The 20,352-nt window shown below is 49.6% G+C and overlaps 1 protein-coding gene across 4 annotated transcripts in view; it reads right to left on the bottom strand.

Moving 5' to 3' along the window:
- The window catches only part of PKD1 (polycystin 1, transient receptor potential channel interacting), a 107,286-nt gene extending 90,620 nt beyond the window's left edge, over positions 1 to 16,666 (bottom strand). For all 4 annotated transcript variants that reach the window (XM_053275937.1, XM_053275939.1, XM_053275938.1 and 1 more), the window contains exon 1: positions 16,059 to 16,666. In XM_053275937.1, coding sequence (XP_053131912.1) covers positions 16,059 to 16,315 — 257 coding nt within the window. In that variant the 5' untranslated portion in view covers positions 16,316 to 16,666. The remainder of the gene's footprint in view (positions 1 to 16,058) is intronic.
- Between the last annotated feature and the right edge of the window lie 3,686 nt (positions 16,667 to 20,352).

Raw genomic sequence — 20,352 nt, 5'->3', positions numbered from 1 at the left:
CTCTGAGAGCTCCCAAAGAGCAGCAGGAGCTGAGCGTCGGCCGGATTGGCCCCACTCTTATTATTCCTAGCTTGCCACAGACCCGCCCGGTGCTGGTGAGAGCTGTTGGCTCCAGCAGTTTCCTCCACTTGAAAGGAAGAAAGAAACATTCTCCATGTGAAAGCCATTAAGCCCTCCTCGCTCGCACAGAAGTGTGCTGCAGCATGAGGCTCGACCCGTGACCATTCCCCTCCTGAGCGCCTCTTCCCGAGGCCGATCCTCACGGAGAGCAGCCGCCAGAGCCCAGAACGGAGCCCCACCCGGCTTCTCACAAGGGGCAGCCCCCGCCTGGCCCGGGAGCACTTGGGCCCCACCCAAGTGGGCACCATCACCGTTAAAACTCTCCACGGCAAGGGACAGCCCACAGAGCGGCCGGACCCTTCACAATACATTTCAAAGCTTGCATTCCTATAAGGCTTTGGATCTGTGATTGGCCAAACCATCAGCCAGCAGCACATGCGAGCATATCGTGTGACGCAGGAAATAAATCAAACCCAATCATGAATGGTCCCTGCCATGAGAGTCCAAACCAAAAAGGCACCCATCATGTCTCTGGATGGTACGGTGCCCTGGCCTTGCCTCCTTCCAATCCAGACGGCCTCTCCTGCAGGCTGGCCGTTCTGCCTCGTCTCTTGACAGAGAGAGACAGCAGAATCAGGGGCATAGCAAGGTTGGAATGGGCCAAGATGAGATTTTAAAATGGGCCCCCAGCCCCTCAAAGTCCAGGGCCTCCACACATCCCAGGCCCCCAAGGATTTAAGTCTGATATTTCAAAATAAGTCTGCTGCCTGGAAATGCATTTCACTGAATACACACATGCACACTTCACAGTATATAGTGATATACATTGAGTACTATATACTATTTGTGCTACTTTTAATGCCTAGAACACACTAGCAATGCTAATTATTAAAATGGGCCCCTTGCTGCAGATTAGCAAAGGAGACTTTCAACCATGCAGAGTGAGCCTATGTTTGTTTTCTCAGAATTCTGAACAAATTCAGTCAAGTTTGATTCCAGGAGGTTTTTCACAGGAGGCTTTTAACGCCCTTTAACACACTTCTCCTCCTCTGGAATGATGGAGGTGCTGCATTCACAGGTGGGCCAGATTTACCCTGAAGTCCCTGCAAGTGATTGGAGAGCAGTTCACACACAGGACAAATAAAATAAAAGCACCACACCTGCTTCACCGTTCTCACTCAGACCTTCTGGGTTGCAAAACAACTTGAACATAAGTGCATTTGTAAATGAATGAAAGAATAAAATAAATATAATATTGTTTGTTCCAGAAGTTTTTATAATTTTCTGCCATGGAACAAGCCACTCATAGGACTTTTTAGATAGTTTTTTAGGCCAGCAAATTTTCCAAATTAAATATTAAGAGACTTCTCAGTCTCTCCCTCCCTCCCCCCCCCATATCAAAGCCCTATGGCAAGCAGATCAGGGTTGGGGGGTTGACCACAAAAAGGAGTTCACATTCTACCTGGCAAGTGCTGGGCTGGGCAGAGGGTCTGCTGCAGAGAGCTCAGCTGTGGGGGCCACACTGCCTGCCTGGGTCCTCCCTGCAAGCCTACTCCAGGCTTCACTGAGGCCTAGACGGAGGCCTCCCTGGAAGCCCGGGGACAAAAGGAGCTCTTTGCAGCTTGCCTGCTGCTTAGATTGCCGGCCAGGAGGACAAGCAGGAGAGAGGAGGGCGAACAGGGCAAGGGGCTGAGGGGCCTTGGGGCTGGGCAGGGGGCAATGGGGAGTCATGTGAGGTGTCTCTGGGGGCCCCCCAAGGCAGTGGGGCCCCCAGACAACTGTCTCCCTTTGCCCTATTATAGTTACGCCCATGAGCGGAATGTCCCCATTCTCCAAGGAGGCTGCAGACCGCCTCTCTGAATGGGTCACTGCTCGGCCGTTGCCTCCTTCCCAAGAGGAGGAGAACAAAACCTCTGCTGCCCCTCAACATCAGGAGCATTCTGTAGATCAGACTTCTTATCCCCGCATAGCTGAGAGGGAGCAGAGAAACAGCGGCGGCCCCCAAGGCTTTGGCAGGGCACAGAGACTTGGACCATCGGCTTTGGGGCTCACAGCTCAGTCTCTCAGCCACTACACTGTGCTGCCCCAACAAGCCGGGATCCGCTCCAGAGTCCCAGAGCTGGACACCACCACCAGAGGTGTGGCCAGGAGGCACAAAGGGCACGGTCCTTCTGGTGGTGGCCCTCCTGCGGCAGATTCATCAAGCCCCCTCTCTCCATGCCGCAAGGCTGGTCTCAAAAACAGCACGTTAGTAACAAAGTTCTCTCTTGCCTTTCTCCGCAAAGCTGACACAAAGCAGCCTGCAGCAACCCAGACAGACGGCAGCTCTTTGTTTGCACAACCACAGAAACTGTAAATGCATAAAAAGATGAGCAGATTCTACTCTCCATTGGATTTGTGTATCGCATGTGCACTGTGCTGCTACTATTTACTTGCTGTGTGCCCTAAAGCTCTCACTAGGGGAAAACACAACTGTGCTCTACTTTTCAGGACCACTTTCTCAACGAAGCTCCAAACGGTATCGGCACCTCAATCAAAACCTCCTTGACTCTCTTTGAAAAACACAAAATCCTGGACACAGTTATGTGCCTTGGGAAAAGGAGTGTTGCCTTCTGGAAAAGAAGCGGAGCTGTGCATTAAGCGAGGCTTAATTACCTATATGCGACTCTAATCAATCAATTGGCTAGAAGTCAATTGACTAAAAGTTCTTTAACTGGGTGGCAGCCCTCATTTGTGCCTTAGGTTTAGGTGAGGTTGACAAAGGAAGACTAGTAAAAATGATGTGGGTGAGAAACTTGGGGGGGGGGGCTTATTTGCAAGGCTGCTCCTTAGCAACAGATTTGTGGCAATCCCTTTATCTACACTCGCTTTTCTGCTGGTCTTTCGCAAAGTAGAGGAGAGATTGCAGATTCCGTCTGTTCTCTCGGTGGCGAGTGTGTGCAGTCTTCCCTAATCTTTCCTTTCGTTTCCCAGGAGCAGCCCTACAAAAATGTGATGTGTGAAATGTGCAAGTGAGGAATCATAGCACAGAGGCAGGACCCGAAGCAGGAACGATCAGTAATCCAGCAAATCACTTTGCACACTCTGGGACAGCAACATTTCATAAATGAAAAGAGACCATTTGTTTTTAGCAAAAGGATTAGGCCTTGAATCATTCCTTTAGGAATTCTGTTTCTGATGCTCTAAAAATGCATTAGACTAAGGCTTTAAACACAGAATCCATAACTTCAGAGCAGTACATTAAAAGAATTTAAACCCAATCAATTTACTGTGTTTACCCGAATCCAAGACTAGGATTTATCCAAGTTTTTTGATGTTAGAAACCGAGGGATCCTCTTAAATTCAGAGTCCTCTTACTTTTGGGTAAATACAGAAAGGATCTGGATTGTTTAAGGCGGGGAGTCTTCTATTCAGGTACATATGAATAAATCAAGTAAATTGCTCATCCCAGAAGAAACTCTGTGAAGAGACCCAGCTGTGACTCTGCAAAGAGCAGAAACCCAGATCTAAACTTTTCTGCTGTCAGTACTAATCTGGTTTCTGTTTTTTTTTTCCACTTCTCAACAACTCCTCCTCCACTTGAATCATGGGGGTCTCACTTGTACCAAACTCCTCAAACTCGTTGGCAAGTATCCCTTAGCCAGCACCAGACACATAAGCCCAAGTCCCTTGCGCCAAGTGGGGCAGAATCCTGCTCACATGGTTTACAATTTAGGATTGACAACCAATTAAAGAACTGGCAATTAGCCTTTCATAAGGCTTCATGTCCATAAGTCTGCATGTTACCCAACCCTTAACTCCTTCTGAGAGCTTGAAGAGACGAACTAAACTTATGATTTCATTATACAAGAACTATAGCCTTAAATATTGGGCAGCAGTGATATAGGAAAGATGCTGAAAGGCATCATCTCATACTGCACAGGAGAAGGCAACGGTCAACCCCTCCTGTATTCTACCCAAGAAAACCACAGAGCTCTATGGTTGTCAGAAGTCGACACCGACTTGATGGCACACTTTAATCCAAGAAGATACCAACACCAAAAGAGCCTCCAAGTGCATTCCTAGCTTACATCTCTGGCGATAGCAGCTCGTTCTCATGAGCCAGGGGGACACCAAAGGAGGTGCAGCTGCCCCTGCTTCCCGGCAGCCACTTGGGTGGCTCCTCTCTCTCCCACCCCACCCAAGAGCTGCACTGCCCGCAGGCTGGTCAGTCGTTGGATACCTGACAAATGGTCAGCCTTCAGGCAATGCAGGAGAGAGAGGAGTCACCCAAGCTGCTGCTGGGAAGCAGAGGTAGCTGCACCTCCTTGGGTGCCCCCCCCCTCTAGTAGTGGCTTGCTCATGAGAACAAGCCACTACTGATCTCCAGTGAATAGAAAAATAACTTTGCTGGATGCAGCAAAAGCTGCCTGGCAACAATGGATTCCTGCAGCTAAGGCAGAAGATTCAGCTAGGTTTTGGCACCTTGTGGCAGACCGGGTCTGCACACAGCCCACCCTGTTTGGACTGCCATATTTTAGCAACAGTCTGAGAGGCCCATTTTTGTGATTTATACACCAAGGAAGTAGGAAGCTCCTTTTCTCCCTGAGTGGCCTCCAGTTACGGACGCAGAAGTAGCCAATTTGTTAACTCAATCAAAACCAGGCAAAGCACCAGGGAGTGATCTTATCCTACCTGAACTAATTAAATAATTTAGGTTGGTAGGCCCCCATTTTAGCCTCTCTTGCTACCTTTACTGATCCTGGAGAAGCGCAATCCTGGAGAAGCGATCCTTTACTGATAGCCTTTATTCCTGAAGAATGGGGATTGGCCATAATAATCCCCATATTTAAAAAGGGCAGGAGAGATGATCCAGTCAGTATAAGCTTATTAAGCAGCATTAGTAAGATTTATGCCCATTTATGTGAGAAACTGCTTGACGGAAGATATTCTAGTGCAAGCCTGCTCAACTCCGGCCCTCTTGCAAGTGTTGGCCATAATGCCTGGCAATTGGATGCAGTGGCTGCAGATTATGGGAGTTGTAGTTCAAAAACAGCTGGGGGGCCAAAGTTGAGCAGCCCTGTTCTAGTGGAGGAGCAACCCAGATTTAGGTCTGGACATTAGCAGGGCTTGGTCTTTCATCATTTGGTAGCAAAACAGACTCAAAATTCTCATCCAGCCTTAAATGCCGCTTTGTGGATTTTAAGTGTTCCTTCGATCTAATTTCATTGGAGGAACTATGGAGAAAACATAAAGGGCCAGGCGAACAAGAGTGGAGGCCAGGGTTTGGATGTCTGTATTTAACTTCTGGATTAAAATCATTTTCTCCCCCAAAGGACTAGCACCCCCCTTGTTTTGGAAGACAGCTTCTACTCTAGTTGGTGTAAACGACTCTGTGATATGCAGGGCAAGCATGGATTCTCTACTCAATTTGTCATGCTTCTGGGTCCTGATGGACTTATACAGCAACATATCGCAGACATTGAAAAGTAGAGCGATTTGGCATGAAACTCTGCAAGCAACTTCCTTGGTAGTTTTACAAACTACCCTAAACCAGCCCATTACTTAATGAGTTTAACTACCCTATCCAAGAGAAGGGCCTTCTCCCTTGCATGCTTTAATGCACTTCCATCGGCTATATTGGAGGGTAGATATCACAAAATCCCTATCACTAATTGGATCTGTCCTTGTGGCCAAGGCACTCAGACTGTGACATACATCCTATCATATTGTTCATTTTATAGGGATATTTATATCTCCCTTATCTCCCCCCTCTTATTAAATTTCACTGTTAGAACGGATGATGGATATGCATCCTTTTTACTAGATGATGGTTGTGTACCCATAACACTGTATGTAACCAAATTCTGTGTGGCTGAATGTAAGATTAGATCTGAGCTCGTTTGAGTTATCGGTATTAGGAAGACCCTGACATTATACTTCGTATTACTTGTATTATCTTTCTTTTGTGCTGTTGGGTCAATGCCCGTAATAAAGTATATCTATAAAAGAAAACTTAAAGCCTCCCCGATTGATCAAAGATCGCTTCTTATTTACAAATTGTATGAGAACACCTGTTTGTGAGTTAGATGCAATGCACACAGACAGCTTTCAGAAGAGATTCCGACCCAGAAAAGTATAAGGCAGGGTTGCATTTTAGCCCCACTTTTGTTTAATTTTTATATAAATTCCTTGGTGGAGAGGCAAGTAATTTAGGTTACCACCCTCCAAATTAGCATCTAAGCACAAATCTGTGCTCCTTTATGCGGACGATGCTGTGATTTTGTCCCTGTCCACAGCTGGGTTAAGAAGAGCATTGCAGACTCTCGCATGCTACTGCAGGGAAGATTCCTTGCAGGTTAGTGACCAAAAAACTAAAATCATTATGTTTGCAAAGTCCCCTAAGGAGATAAATTGGAGCACTGATGGATTTAAAATCGAGCAAGTTGACTGTTTTAATCGTATTTCAGAAATCTTGGCTTTTTTTCCAACTAGAGGTGGACAGTTTATCCCAGCTGCTTTCAAATTATACAAAGCTAAAGCGTTAGCCCATCTCCTATATGGTGCCCAGATCACCTTACATTCCAATTTTGCAGCCTTAGAAACAACCCAGACCAAGTTTCTGAGAAGCCTACTTTAAGTGCTTTGCTGTGTGCCTAATGTGATTTTATATTTAAAGGCAGACGTACCAAGTGTGGAAAGCAGGGTCTGGCTAGCAGAATGTAATTTATGGTTAAAGCTTATTTTTCTCCTTAAGAGTCTGGCACCTTTGATACCGATGGATGGCTTTCAATAACGATGGAAATTACTAATAACGAAGAAATTCTATTCACCTGGATTCTTCCCCGAGCTATGAATAGCATGGGGCCATGATTGTGCCGTTAGTCCTCAAACAAGGACTCCTAGACATCGCACGCCAAAATGATCAAGTTACATTACAAATAAGTTTTACCTTGGGGAACCAAATACATAACTCCAAACCAGCTAGGTACCTTAGCACAATAACGGTGCCCAAGTGTAGAAGGATGTTTTCATTGGCATGTTTTAATGCTCTCTCATCAGCAGTTCTGGAGGGCAGGGTTAAGTAGATCCCGTATGAGGAACAGGTATTCCCATGTGGAGATGGAGCAGTTGAGTCTAGAGGCCATATCTTATTATACTGTACTTTTTATCGAGATTCTCCTATTTCTCTTCTAGTTCCTTTATGAATATTGCTTGCTTTCTTCTTGCCGACCATGATTCTGACATTACATATAATGTAGCCAAATTGTGTGTGGTGAGTGAAAGAATAAAACAGACTCTTATACTTAATCCAATTGTTATACTTTAGGATGAATTGTTATTAATGCTTCATGTTTATTATCTGTGTATGGCTGGTCAGAGACCAAAATAAAACTGAACTTTGCTGGATCTTTCTACCTATTAGAAGTTTGCAACAATATCATCCACAATTACATTTGCAATTAATTAATTGGGCAACTACACAAGAGATGCAAACAGATGTATTTTTGGCACTTCTACAAGTCAAAATAATCCAGAGTCCTGAGATATGAAAATGCAAAGTTGTCCTCCTGACCACAGAGAAGTGTTATGCCTTGGAGGTTTTCTGACAACAACTTGCAAGTGTGTGTTCATTGGCTAGGAAACACACAACTGTGACCCAAACCATCCGAAGAAACCTACAGACAAAACCTGTCCACTTACGACAAATGCTAGCCACTCCATAACTCTTAAGCCCCTTTGCAGAAAATCTAGGCTGATTCATATTTCATCTCAGTCAACCTAACACAAATATATCATGTCATCTGTTGTGGAAATCTCCAGTAATATCGACATTCTGGAAAGACGTTTTAAGCCATATAAGCTTTACTTTGAACATTGAGTTTAAGCCTTCTTCCTTATATGTGACATTGAGCCTTCTAAGTCAGTTGACTGGCTTGAATTCTGGAAAAAGAGTCTTGGATTTCTAGAATTAACAGCCAAATGACTGGCCTTACAGCAGCAGAAATCCAAGATTGCTCCCAGCATTGTGGATGGGTAGACGGGCTATTCCAGTAACTGACAAAAAGATTTACTTCCAGAAATGTGAAAAAATGGGCAAACGAAGATATCTGGAAAGGCTTTCTGAATGTGTTCATGTAACTGAAAGGACGTTTATTTTCTATATCTGTCATGTCTCATATAAATAATTTTTGACTGGTGTGTTGCTTCATTTCATCTTCTCTCTCTCTCCCCCACTTCTAATCCTTTTCGTTCTCATTTTATTTTTCTCCTCCTCCAAAAGTTATTGAAATAGAAATGCAGTGTATTCTGGGTGTGAAGTACGGAATATGTTAAGTGAAACCAAGATTAATATATGCATTGCTTGTTTATGAAATTTGTTACGATAAAATTTTAATAACTGGGTGCAAAATCAAAGAGCCTAGAAAAAAGAAAACACCAAAAACATTGCTTGATATTATTAAAGCTTGAAATACTTTCAGAGGGCTGCAAAACAAACACTTTGTGTACCGTTCACTTTTTAGCAGTTGGAAAACAAAAGTCTAACAATGAACAGCAATTCATCTTCAAGCACAACTCAAAGTAGCAAAGATTTCTAAATGTTTGCATCATTCGAGACAGGGTTCCTAAGAAACTGGCCTCTCACTGAGAGAGTTGCACGCTGACACTGAAACACATTTTATTAGAAATAGATGTATATATATGCACATGTTTAAGAACAGGAACATCAGACATCACCAACCAAGGAGGACGGGGGTAGGTAAAAATACAGAATGTGTTTTTCAAGAAAGAAAGAAAGAAAGAAAGAAAGAAAGGCCATGTGAAAAAGCAGCAGGCTATGGCCAAAAGAGAATAAATGCATTCCTCAAAGAAAGAACCGCTGTATAACTTATTCTAATAATCATCAAAAGGAACCCACCCATGCAAGGCACATCACAGCTTTCATTCCCATCAGTAGGTATACGACACCTTGGCTTCCAACTATGTTGCTCTCTAACCATCTTGACGTACCACTGGCAGCTCTTCCTAAGGAACCGGGGGGGGGGGGGGACCAAAGCAGGCACAGCTGCCTCTACTTTCTGGCTGCTGTTTGGGTAGCTCCTCTCTCTCTCCTGTGCTGCCTGCAGCCTGGCCATTTATGAAGCAGAGTTGCAGCAGCCTCACCTGACAAATGACCAGCCTGCAGGCAGCACAGCTCTTGGGCAGGGCGAGAGGGAGAGGGAGAGGAGGCACCCCAGCTGCTGCCGGGAAGCAGAGGCAGCTGCGCCTCCTTGGGCGTCCCCCGCACCCCAGCTCCTGAGGACAAGGCGCCACTGGGGACATACAGAGTGGCAGTCCCATCGCTCCCCAGCGTTCTGCAAGTACAGCGTCTGCTGCAGCGATTCACATATTTTCTATCGTGCCTACATTGATCAGAGAGTTTCAGACCAGCCATGATGATCACAAAGGGCTGCAGTCTCTCAATCCAAGCCCTGTCACCTTCCAAATATCCCATCTTCTCCCCCGCCCCAACGAAAATACACATCTTCAGTAAAGCAAAGGGACATCCCCAAGACACACAGATCCCTTGCCTGTCACTCCAAGAAGCAGTTGGCATGACTGGTCCCATACACTATCCGAGTCGGAGGGGTGCAAGAAATACAATTCTATCGTTTCTCCCTCCGACTCACTGATGGACAGAGAGCTGGGGGATTTCCAGATTAACCCCGACCACAGCGTCACTACGGATCTCCTAAGTGTGCTTCTGTACTTCCTGTATTGTGACACCGCCACCCCGGCACGGACAGCGAGGGGCCGTTTGCATTTATCTTTGCATTATAGTGCTACAACGTTGCAAGTCAGTTGCAGAAAAATAGCTGTAGTTTCCCGTTGCAGGAGTTTGTGATTTCTGGGGATCCTTTTCAATACGATCCTGCCAAGTTGGAGCATTTTACTGCTGTTCTAGGGTGTAATCTGGAAAGCGCCCTGGTCTTGTGGCAGCAAGCACCTTTGCTAAGCATAGTCTGCCCTGGTTTGCATTTGGACGGGAGACGATTTGTATGAACACTGTAAGATATTCCCCTTAGGAGATGGGGACGCTCTGGGAAAAGCAGAAGATAGGTTCCAAGTTCCCTCCCTGGCAGCATCTCCAAGATAGGGCTGAGAGAGACTCCTGCCTGCAACCTTGGAGAAGCCGCTCAGGGCATAGCAAGGTTGGAGTGGGCCCAGAGACGAGATTTTAAAATGACCCCCCCACCACTCAAAGTCCAGGGCCTCCGCACACCCCAGGCCCCCAAGGATTTAAGTCTGATATTTCAAAATAAGTCTGCTGCCTGGAAATGCATTTCACTGAATACACACATGCACACTTCACAGTATATAGTGATATACATTGAGTACTATATACTATTTGTGCTACTTTTAATGCCTAGAACACACTAGCAATGCTAATTATTAAAATGGCCGCCTCGCTGCAGATTAGCAAAGGAGACTTTCAACCATGCAGGGTGAGCCTGTGTTTGTTTTCTCAGAATTCTGAACAAATTCAGTCAAGTTTGATTCCAGGAGGTTTTTCACACGAGGCTTTTAACGCCCTTTAACACACATCTCCTCCTCTGGAATGGAGGTGCTGCATTCACAGGTGGGCCAGATTGACCCTGAAGTCCCTGCAAGTGATTGGAGAGCAGTTCACACACAGGACAAATAAAATAAAAGCACCACACCTGCTTCACCGTTCTCACTCAGACCTTCTGGGTTGCAAAACAACTTGAACATAAGTGCATTTACAAATGAATGAATAAAATAAATATAATACTGTTTCTTCCAGAAGTTTTTGTAATTTTCTGCCATGAAACAAGCCACTTATAGGACTTTTTAGACAGTTTTTTTTAAGCCAGCAAATTTTCCAAGCTGTTTTAAAATAAATATCCAGAGACTTCTCAGTCCCAGCCCCCATATCAAAGCCCTATGGCAAGCAGAGGCCTATATATCTGTGGGGGGCGGGGGGCGGGGAAGGTAACCACAAAAAGGAGTTCACACTCTACCTGGCAGCAAGGGGTCTTCTGCTGCAGAGACCAGTGGTGGCCACTCTGGCTGCCTGGCTGGCTGGCTTGGGCCCTACTCGAGTTCAGGCTTCACAGAGGCCTACACGGAGGAGGCCTCCCTGGAAGCCCTGCCCACCCACCTGCCCGCCGATCAGCTGAGAGGCGGGAGGAAAGCAGCTCTTGGCAGCTGGTCTGCTGTTTCCATTGCGGGCCAGGAGAACAAGCCGGAGCGAGGAGGGCGAACAGGGCAAGTGGCTGAGGGGCCTTGGGGCTGGGCAGGGGGCAATGGGGAGCCACGTGAGGTGCCTCTGGGGGGCCCCTCCAGGCAGTGGGGCCCCCAGACAACTGTCTCCCCTTGCCCCATCCTTGTTACACGTGTGAGCCGCTGCCAGTCTGTGCAGGAAATACTGAGCTAAGCGGACCAAGGGCCTGACTCGGTAGAAGGCAGCCTCCTATGTTCCTAAGGTGCAGGAGCTGAGAGGAGCTAAGAGGCTGAGCTGCCAACCAGGACCTCTCCTGCTAGAGTCTCACCTGAGCCGAGCTCACACAAAGCGGCCCAAAGTAAGCTACCTGGTGTACAAATACCAAGTGGAAAATATTCCCAGTCCAACCTTTCCACATCATAGAAACGGCCGTGGGAGAGATGGGCAGAGGCCTGCAGCTACCATGGGTGGGCTGACAGGTGGCTATCGGAGTAAAAATCAACACTCAGAGATGTCCCTGGAAAACTTCTGTTGTGGGATTTAGACTTCCCCGTTTCCCCTCCACCTGGGGTCCGACAGTCACATTACCAGTAAATCTCCACCAATAAACAGGTCAACAGTTCCTGGATTGCCCCACTTTTGGCTCTCGGTTATCCCTTTGGGGCTGGGGAAGGGAAGTTAGTGAGCAGCATCATAAACGTTTGCAGGATCAGGGCTATGCACTGCCAATGCTGGATCTCAAGCTCCCACAGGATTCTGTCTCCTTCCTGCCAGGGGCTAACATGCATATACCAGATCGTGCAAACGAGTTCATTTTTAAAAGTTCATTTTTAAACTGATCAACCAAGTATTTCATTTTCAAGAATGAAACAGCACATAGCAAGGGGGATAACTCAGAGATGGATATTATAAGACCATTTGGAAATGCAAGAATTTAGGTTGTAAACCCAAATACCACTTGCTCACAAGTATCGCATGAACACTACCCCCAGGACAGCTCACAGTAGCCCTTGGAGGAGAGTCTTACATTTACTTTCATATTTTTTAAAACTGAGACAAACAGAATTATCAATATTTCAATAACGTTTAGAACGAACCAACAAGATTGTTTATATCCACCAAGCCAACAGAAGAAACAGCGGTGTTTGACCAACTCAATAATCTTTCAAACGAAGGGGTTTTGTCAAGAAGACAAGCCTAATTCATTAAAAATTCATTTGACTCTATGTTAGAATCTAGGGATGCAGCTCACCTCAAGGAAAACTCCAACCCCACTGTGGGTTTCTACATGGAGGAGAGGCCACCCTCTCAATACTATACAAAGCAGTAGGTACAGCCGTATCTTGTACTGAATTTATTCCCTGGAGGAATAAATAAGCCTCCAAGTTACAAAGAACTCTGCATCAGAGAGGCAGGCAGAAGAAAAACAGTATTTGACGTTAGCTATTATTAGAGAAGTAATCCTCAACTGCATTACATCTAAGATTTAGGCCACAAATTCCAAAATACTCCAGATTCTATTCTAACCTACAAACAGCTCTGCATAAGCAAAATGTTTGCTCACATCTCTAGGCCCCGATCAGATCTATTACTTTACCATTTGGTTTTTCTTAATCCTGGTTATCAAGAAAACCGCACTCTTATGCACCGAGCTTCCCCCTTTGATTCAGCTCAGCATTTTTGCTTTCAGTGGTACCCAGTCCTCATTCTCCCCAAGCAACAAAGAAGCGAGAGATTTAGAATTGGGGGGGGACCAATTAAAAGGGACCTGAAGGAGGTTCATGAAGCAAAGTCTATGATTTGGGACCATCCAGTGAAATGGATCGGCAGCAGGGAACAAGGCCATCTGCTCTGTCTGCAGAAGGTCCCCGGTTCCCGCCCTGGCAGCATCTCCAGGCAGAGACGCCTGCCTGGAACCTTGGAGAGCTGCTGCTGCCAGTCAGAGCAGACATTATGGAGCTAGATGGACCAAGGGCCTGACTCAGTCGAAGGCAGCATTCTGTGTTCTGTGTGCCAGGGCAGAGAGAAGAGAGCACAGAACGCAGAGTTGATCTAGGGCATTCACTGCTACAGGGAGAGCCCTGGGCATCGGCAACTGTGTAAGACAAGGAGAGGACTAGCAGTCACTGCTCTGAATGGAACACTCCCTTCAGAGGGTCTCTGGAAGATACTTGCCGGGGGAAGCAAGCCTTCCTGCTCTCCTGGAGGGCTTCCCGAAGGCACCTGGCTGCCCCCTGAGGAAAACAAGAGGCTAGCCTGGATGGGCCAGTGGTCCAACCCAGCCGGGCGCTTCTGAAATCCTTACAATATGGGAGCTCCTGGTGACGAGGTGTTAGCACCACCTTGAGATGCTGGATACCATTCCCAAGGGTTCAAGACGAGGAACACAGAGAGCTGCCCTCTACCGAGTCAGACCCTTGGTCCATCTAGCCCAGTATTGTCTACACAGACCGGCAGCGGCTTCTCCGAGGGTGCCGCGCTCATCCTCATGCTCAGACATGTCATCTCCCATTCAAATGCAAACCAGGGTGGACCCTGCTTAGCAAGGGGGACAATGCATGCCCGCTCTTGAGGGTTGGTTTTGCAAATCTAGACCTATCCTGCTGGGGCACAAACACCGACTCCTGTACCCTCGAGAGCAGGGCTGCCCAAGCACCTGGTCCCGAGATGGGATGGGATCGCACATTTGGGCCGGAGAGGATGGGAGTTGCAGGAGTCAGGAGCAGCTGGTCCCTTAGAGCCAGGGAGGCTGCCCAAGGAGGCACAGCTGCCTCTGCTTCCCGGCAGCTCCGTTTGCCCCTCTCTCCGTTTGCCCCACGTGGCCCCAGCATTAATGAAAGCCACACTGCCTGCAGACTGGCCATGCGTCAGGTGAAGCTGTGTGCTTAACTGGGCGGCTCTACCTGACGAATGGCCAGGCTGCCGGCAGCGCAGCTCTTGGGCAGGGTGGAAGAGAGAAGAGTGACCGGAGCGGGTACCAGGAAGCAGAGGCAGCGGCACCTCCCTTTGGCACACACACCCCGGCTACTGGTTGCGGTCCAACCACATCTGGGGGACCCAGATGGGAGGAGAGCTGGTCTGGTGGCAGCAAGCGTGAACTTCCCCCTTCGCTAAGCAGAGCCTGCTCTGGTTTGCATTTGCATGGGAGACTCCATGTGTGAGCACTGTAAGGTATTCCCCGCAGGGGGTGGAGCCGCTCTGGGAAGAGCAGAAGGTTCCCTTCCTGGCAGCATCTCCAAGATAAGACAGATTCCTGCCTGCAACCTTGGAGAAGCCGCTGCCAGTCTGTGAAGACAATACTGAGCTAGATAGACCAATGGTCTGACTCAGTATATGGCAGCTTCCTCTGTTCCTATGACCCAAGGTTGGGACCCCTGCTCTAGAGGGTCACGGCAGCCGCTTAAAGCATGCACCCCTCTACCTAGGCAACTCTGCCCTACATCTCCCTCCTTCTCTCCCACCCCTGCACCTTCCCTCCACAGTCCACATTGTCTTGTGCATCTTGAAAGCACCTCCGAGAGGCCCTCTCCAGGACACTTGCAAAGAACCACTCTGCTGGATCCAACCCTTCTAGTCTCCCAGCACCTTCTTTCCACCAACAGCCCAGGAAAGGCCCTGCTATGCCATTTGCCAGTGCCGTTTCTGGATCCAACCCACTCTTCAATGCCTCACCTCAGGTGCAGGCGGTGGCCAGGAGTGCTTTTTGGCAGCTTCAGCTGATGTGCCAGCTGCACCCTTTCCTGGGGGGGGGGAGGTGACCTTAGAACAATGACGCACCTCCAGCTGGCAACCTCCAGGCTTGACTACTGCAGTGCCCTCCATGTGGGGCTGCCTTTGTAGGTAGTCCGGAAGCTGCAACTGGTGGAGAATGCGGCAGCCAGGTTGGTCTCTGGGACGTCCCAAAGAGAGCATGACATTCCTGTTTTCAAAAGAACTCCACTGGCTGCCAACAGGTTTCCGGGCCAAATACAAAGTGCTGGTTATTATCAAGTCCTTAATTGCTGGGACCCAGGGCGGAGGGCATTCAAGAGAACACCTTCTTCGGTATGAACCCAAGAGGAGGATCGATTGAGGGTGCCCCCAGTTTGCCAGCTGGTGACTCAAAGAGGAGCCTTCTCTGTGGCTGCCCCGGGGGCTGTGGAAGCCATACCCTGTTGAGATCAGAGCTGCTCCATCCTCGATGGCTTGGGGGAAAGACACATTTCTTCAGCCAGGCTTTTGGTTGAATTTTACTGGTTTGTTGTTTTAATTTGAATGTGATACAGGTTTCAATGTTGTTTTTAAATTTCTGGGTTGTTTTTTTTTTTGCATTTGTGTAAATCGCCTTGAGACTCCTCCTGTCACAGGCGACATACGCTATTAAACAAATCGTTTGTAAGGAAGGCAACAACTTTCCCCAGTGGTCAGCCCCTTCCCGGGGGACACCCAGGAATACTGCCTGCGGACATGGAGGTTCTGAGAGCCAACCACTCCTCCCTGAATCTGCCCAAAGCCTTCCAAAGAAAGGTCACCCCGCAGGGCAACCCTCACCACCACTTCTGCTAGAGACAGAGGGACTTTGGACGGCCTTGCAGCTCTCCTTCTTGCCCGGGAGCAGCCAAGTCCCACTGAGTCCAGCGGGGGCGGCTTCCTTCCCAAGAGCGGGCCCCGTCTTGTGGCAGCCAGTTCCGAAAGTTAACGGGCTTTGGGTCCCGGGAAGGCGCCCCGACGGCTCTGGCTCTCCGGGAGCCCCCCTCCTCCAGCCCAGCCCAGCCCACCCCGCGCCGCGCGCGCCCCCGACGGGACTACTCACAGGGAGACGGTGGCGGCCGGGAAGGGCGCCGCGGGCAGGCGCTGCAAGCCGCGGCCGGAGCAGTCGACGAGGCAGGCGCCCCCGGCGCTCCGGCAGGCGCACTCGGGCCCGCAGGGCTGGCAGCTCCGGGCACTGGCCGCCGCCAGCCCGCAGCCGCCCAGCAGGCAGCAGAAGAGGCACCAGCCCGTGGCGGCGGCGGCGGCGGCGGCAGCAGCGGCGGCGTCGGGGCTCCGTCTCCGCGGCGGCCGGGCAGGCATCGCTTCAGCGCGGGCATGGCATGGCCGCGCGGGCCGCCCCCTCCAGCCCTCCTCGCCTAGGCTAGCAGCGGAGACGGCGCAGGCGGCGACGGCCCTCCGCAGGCATGGCCGGCCCCACGGGCTGCTGCTGCTGCCGCCGCCTCCTCCTCCTCGTCTTCCCTGGCCGGGGCGGCTGCTTTCTTGCCACGGACGCGCCGTAGAGCCGCCGCCGCCGCCGCTGCTGCTCTCCTTCTCCTTCTTCTTCTTCTTCCTGCTGCTGCTGCTGCTGCTGCCTGGCCCGGCCCGGCCCGCCCCAGCCAGCCAAGCGGGCCCCGCTCCCTCCCTCCTCCCTCCCTGCCTGGCTCGCTCGCCCCTTCCTCTCTTCCCCTCCCCGCCTCCGCCGCCTCCTCCTTCCCAGCCCTGTCGTCGGGGCGCGCAGCCAGCATTCCACAAGTCCTGCTCCAGGAAGGAAATCCAGACTTCCCCCGGCCAAGGCTGCGCCCCTTTCAGGCGGACGCAGCAGCCATAGCAGCCGCAGGCCTGCTCGCCAGCCACACTGGGCACAGACGCAGGCGCCTCGGGAAGAAGAAGAAGGGGCCACGCGCAGCCGGGGAGCAGCTGGCCCTCTCCAGCTCCAGCCCCTGCTGCTGCTCGTGTCTGGCTTATGATTCTTTTTCAGAGCGCCAGCCCTTTGGGGACAGGGAGGACGAGCCATCTTTAGTGGTGCTTCTTTTTCCTTGTAAAGCGCTTTAAGAACAGTTGTGGAAACTCAGTGATGAAGTGCCGTCCAGTCGGTGCTGACTCTTAGCAACCACATAGATAGATTCTCTCCAGCATGATCTGTCTTCCACTTGGCCTTGAAGGCCTCTCGGTGGTGCATTCATGGCTATCGCCATCGAGTCCCTCCACCTTGCTGCTGGCCGTCCTCTTCTTCTCTTGCCTTCCACTTTCCCCAGCATGATGGACTCCTCAAGGGAGCTGGGTCTTCTCATCATGTGTCCAAAGTAGGATAGTTTGAGCCTGGTCATTTATGCCTCGAGTGGAAATTCTGGATTGATTTGTTCTAGGATCCCTTTGTTGGTTTTCCTGGCTGTCCATGGTCTCCTCAAGTCTTCTCCAGCACCAAAGTTCAAAAGCGTCAATACTTTTTCTATCTTGCTTCTTCAAAGTCCAGCTTTCGCATCCATAGAGTGTCATGGGGAATACCATGGTCCAAACAATTCTAATTTTTGTAGGTGTAGACACGTCACAGCATCTAAATATCCTTTCCAAGGCCTTCATTGCAACCCTACCAAGTGCTAGAGTGTGGTGTATTTCTTGACTGCTGGATCCTTTACTGTTGACGGTCAATCCTAAAAGGCAGAAGGTATCCACCACTTCAGTGTCTTCATTATCAGTTCTGAGGCTGGTTGCTGTACCCGTTGTCATTAGTTTAGTCTTCTTTACATTTAGTTGCCGTCCCATTTTTTCACTGTGCTCCTTGACTTTCATTAGTAGAGCTTGCAGATCATCCACATTCTCAGCTATCTAAACCTTCTAAAAGTGTTCCTGAGACAATGGGACACCAAGAGCAGCTAGAACGGCCAGCCGTCCAGAAAAAATGGCCTGGTCCATTCCTGTGCGGTTGGTGACGAAATCAACAGGTGGTGCATTTCGTGGCGTGGAGAACAACATTCAGACTGCTAATAGTTGCAGATCACACTGCTGCCAAAGGCACAGGAGCAGAGGCTGAGAAAAGAGTTGGGAACTCTAGGAGCTGCCCGCATGCATTATAAAGTGCTGTTTAGTCTTTTTTCTAGCATCATAGGAACATCATCTAGCCCCGTTTTCTCATCGCAGACTGGTGGCAGCTTCTCCAAGGTTGCAGGCAGGAACCTCTCTCAGCCCTATCTTGGAGATTCTGCTGGGGAGGGAACTTGGAACTTTCTGCTCTTCCCAGAGAGGCCCCCTTCCCTAAAGGGAATAGCTTACAGTGCTCACACACGTAGTCTCCCATTCAAATGCAAACCAAGACAGGCCCTGCTTAGCAAAAGGGACAATTCATGCCTGCGACCACAAGACCAGCTCTCCTCCTTTTCTTGACTGCATTTTTTTTTTAAAGGAAGGAGGGAGCAGCAAGACTGAAGGAAGAGAACCAGAGCTGCTGCCTCTGACTGAGAATTACTGGCCTGAACTCCTCCTGATGGAAGGAAGACAAAACCCAAGCTGGTTTGGGGCCGGTTCACGGAGCCCTTTAGATGTGGCAAGCAGAGGCTTGCGGGGCTCCTGGGAAGTGCTGAGTCGGCAGAGAAGCAATTCTCCGCTCTTTGCTGCAGGCCAAGATCCTGGCGTCTCCTCCCCACAGCAGCCTGTACCTTGCAGCAGCAGCAGCAGCAGCGGCGGTGGGGTGTGTGTGCTGTTGTGAATCAAAACCTGGGCAGCAGAGCATCAGCACTTGGCTGTGGCTGAAATTCTGCCACATCAGGCCACACTCACCATGTTGTGTGGAGCAGCCCACAAGTGTGATCCCAGGATGCTGGCTGGAGGAACGCTCGGAAGCATGGGGGCAGGAATGCCATGAGGGCCCCAAGGACCCCACGAGAACCACAGGAACGAGGGCTGGCAGCTTACAGAAAATATCCTGAATCATCCTCTCATCTGCTGTTTTAGTGACTTGCAATTCCATTTGGAATATCACCTGGAGTTAAACAAATCTTCGTCAATTAATCATGTGAATTGGGGTGGATTGATTCATCAGTCAAACTTGCATTAATGTGCAAAAGGGTACATCTGTGTGCCCACGTGCCTGAGGGAAGCCAATAGTTCCAATGCAAAACCCACATGCGTGTTTTTATTTTTACACAATACACAAATGTGTCACTGCAGGAATCGTCTTGGGACAGGGTTTCTCAAACGTGGGTCCCGAGATGTTGTTGGACTACAATGCCCATCACCCCCAGCAACAGTAGCCAGGCGGTGATGGGATCTGTAGTCAACAATATCTGGGGACCCACGCTTGAGAAACTATGTCTTAGGAGAAACATTTCCTTCTGCAGGTGAGAAAGGGAACATTAGTTTTACCAGTGAAGGGTTATTTTTCCCTGTAGCTGGAACTCATCAGTAGTGGGATTAGGTACTCCTGATGAGCTCCAGCACAGGGGGGAAAGAAAAAGGGGGGTCTTCCTAAGACTGCTCTTGCCCTCTGCTTTTCTTATAAGTTTTATTATTTTGTTGTTGTTGTTATTTTGTTATATTAATTTCTCAGACAGAATGAACAATTTTAACAAGCATACATGAAGACAAAGAAGCCATCTGATTTTTAAAAAAAATCCTTTTTCAGCCTCAGAATATTTCCCTCTCTGCTTTTTGAAAACAAGAACAGTATTCATACTAACTACGGTGGTTGCCACATTGAACAAGAAGTAGAAACGGCAAGGAGGAAGCCAGTGCTGGGCCCGTGCTCTTCACTGTAAGGCCCGGAGGGGCACAGTGGGGGCCCCCTATCAACCCTAAGTGCCGACCCCGGGCTGATGGTTTATAGGGTCTGTGTGAAGCTTTGGCCAAAGCAGGGTGCTCGGCCCAGTCCTCCTGGCACCAGGTGGAGATGGCCACTGGCCCAGCACTGGGGGCAAATGTTCTTTGAAGTGAAACGGAGCCCTCTTGAGCTCCTGCGCCGTCTTGGGAGGTGTGCACAGAGTGCTGGGGAGTGGAGCCCTTCCGGAGGCTTTCCTCCTAGAGCCCTGACGAGTCTCTCACCTTAAAGGGCGCTCCCAGCACTGGGGAATGCGCAGGACTGTGCAGAGGTCAAGACAGTGGGAAACCGCCTTCACGTGGAAGGCCTTTTGCCAAAGGGGCCCTCCTTTGAAAAGAAGGAAGGTCACTGCCCTAAGCAAAGGCCGAGGAGCCCGGGGGAATCTTCGTAGCAGCACGTTGCTGGGCACCACCGTTGTGTTTTCGGTGGGAGGGGAAAGGCAAGGGACTGCAGCCCTTGGGAGCCAGAGCATTGCAGCCACGTCGTCTGGGTCCCCTGCAAGGAGGGAGTTGGCCAAGGAAAGCCATTCCAGGCCGAGCAGCGGCCG

This window comes from Hemicordylus capensis, chromosome 13 (assembly GCF_027244095.1).
Source record: "Hemicordylus capensis ecotype Gifberg chromosome 13, rHemCap1.1.pri, whole genome shotgun sequence".
Taxonomy (NCBI): domain Eukaryota; kingdom Metazoa; phylum Chordata; class Lepidosauria; order Squamata; family Cordylidae; genus Hemicordylus; species Hemicordylus capensis.
This window is presented reverse-complemented; position numbering and strand designations above follow the sequence as displayed.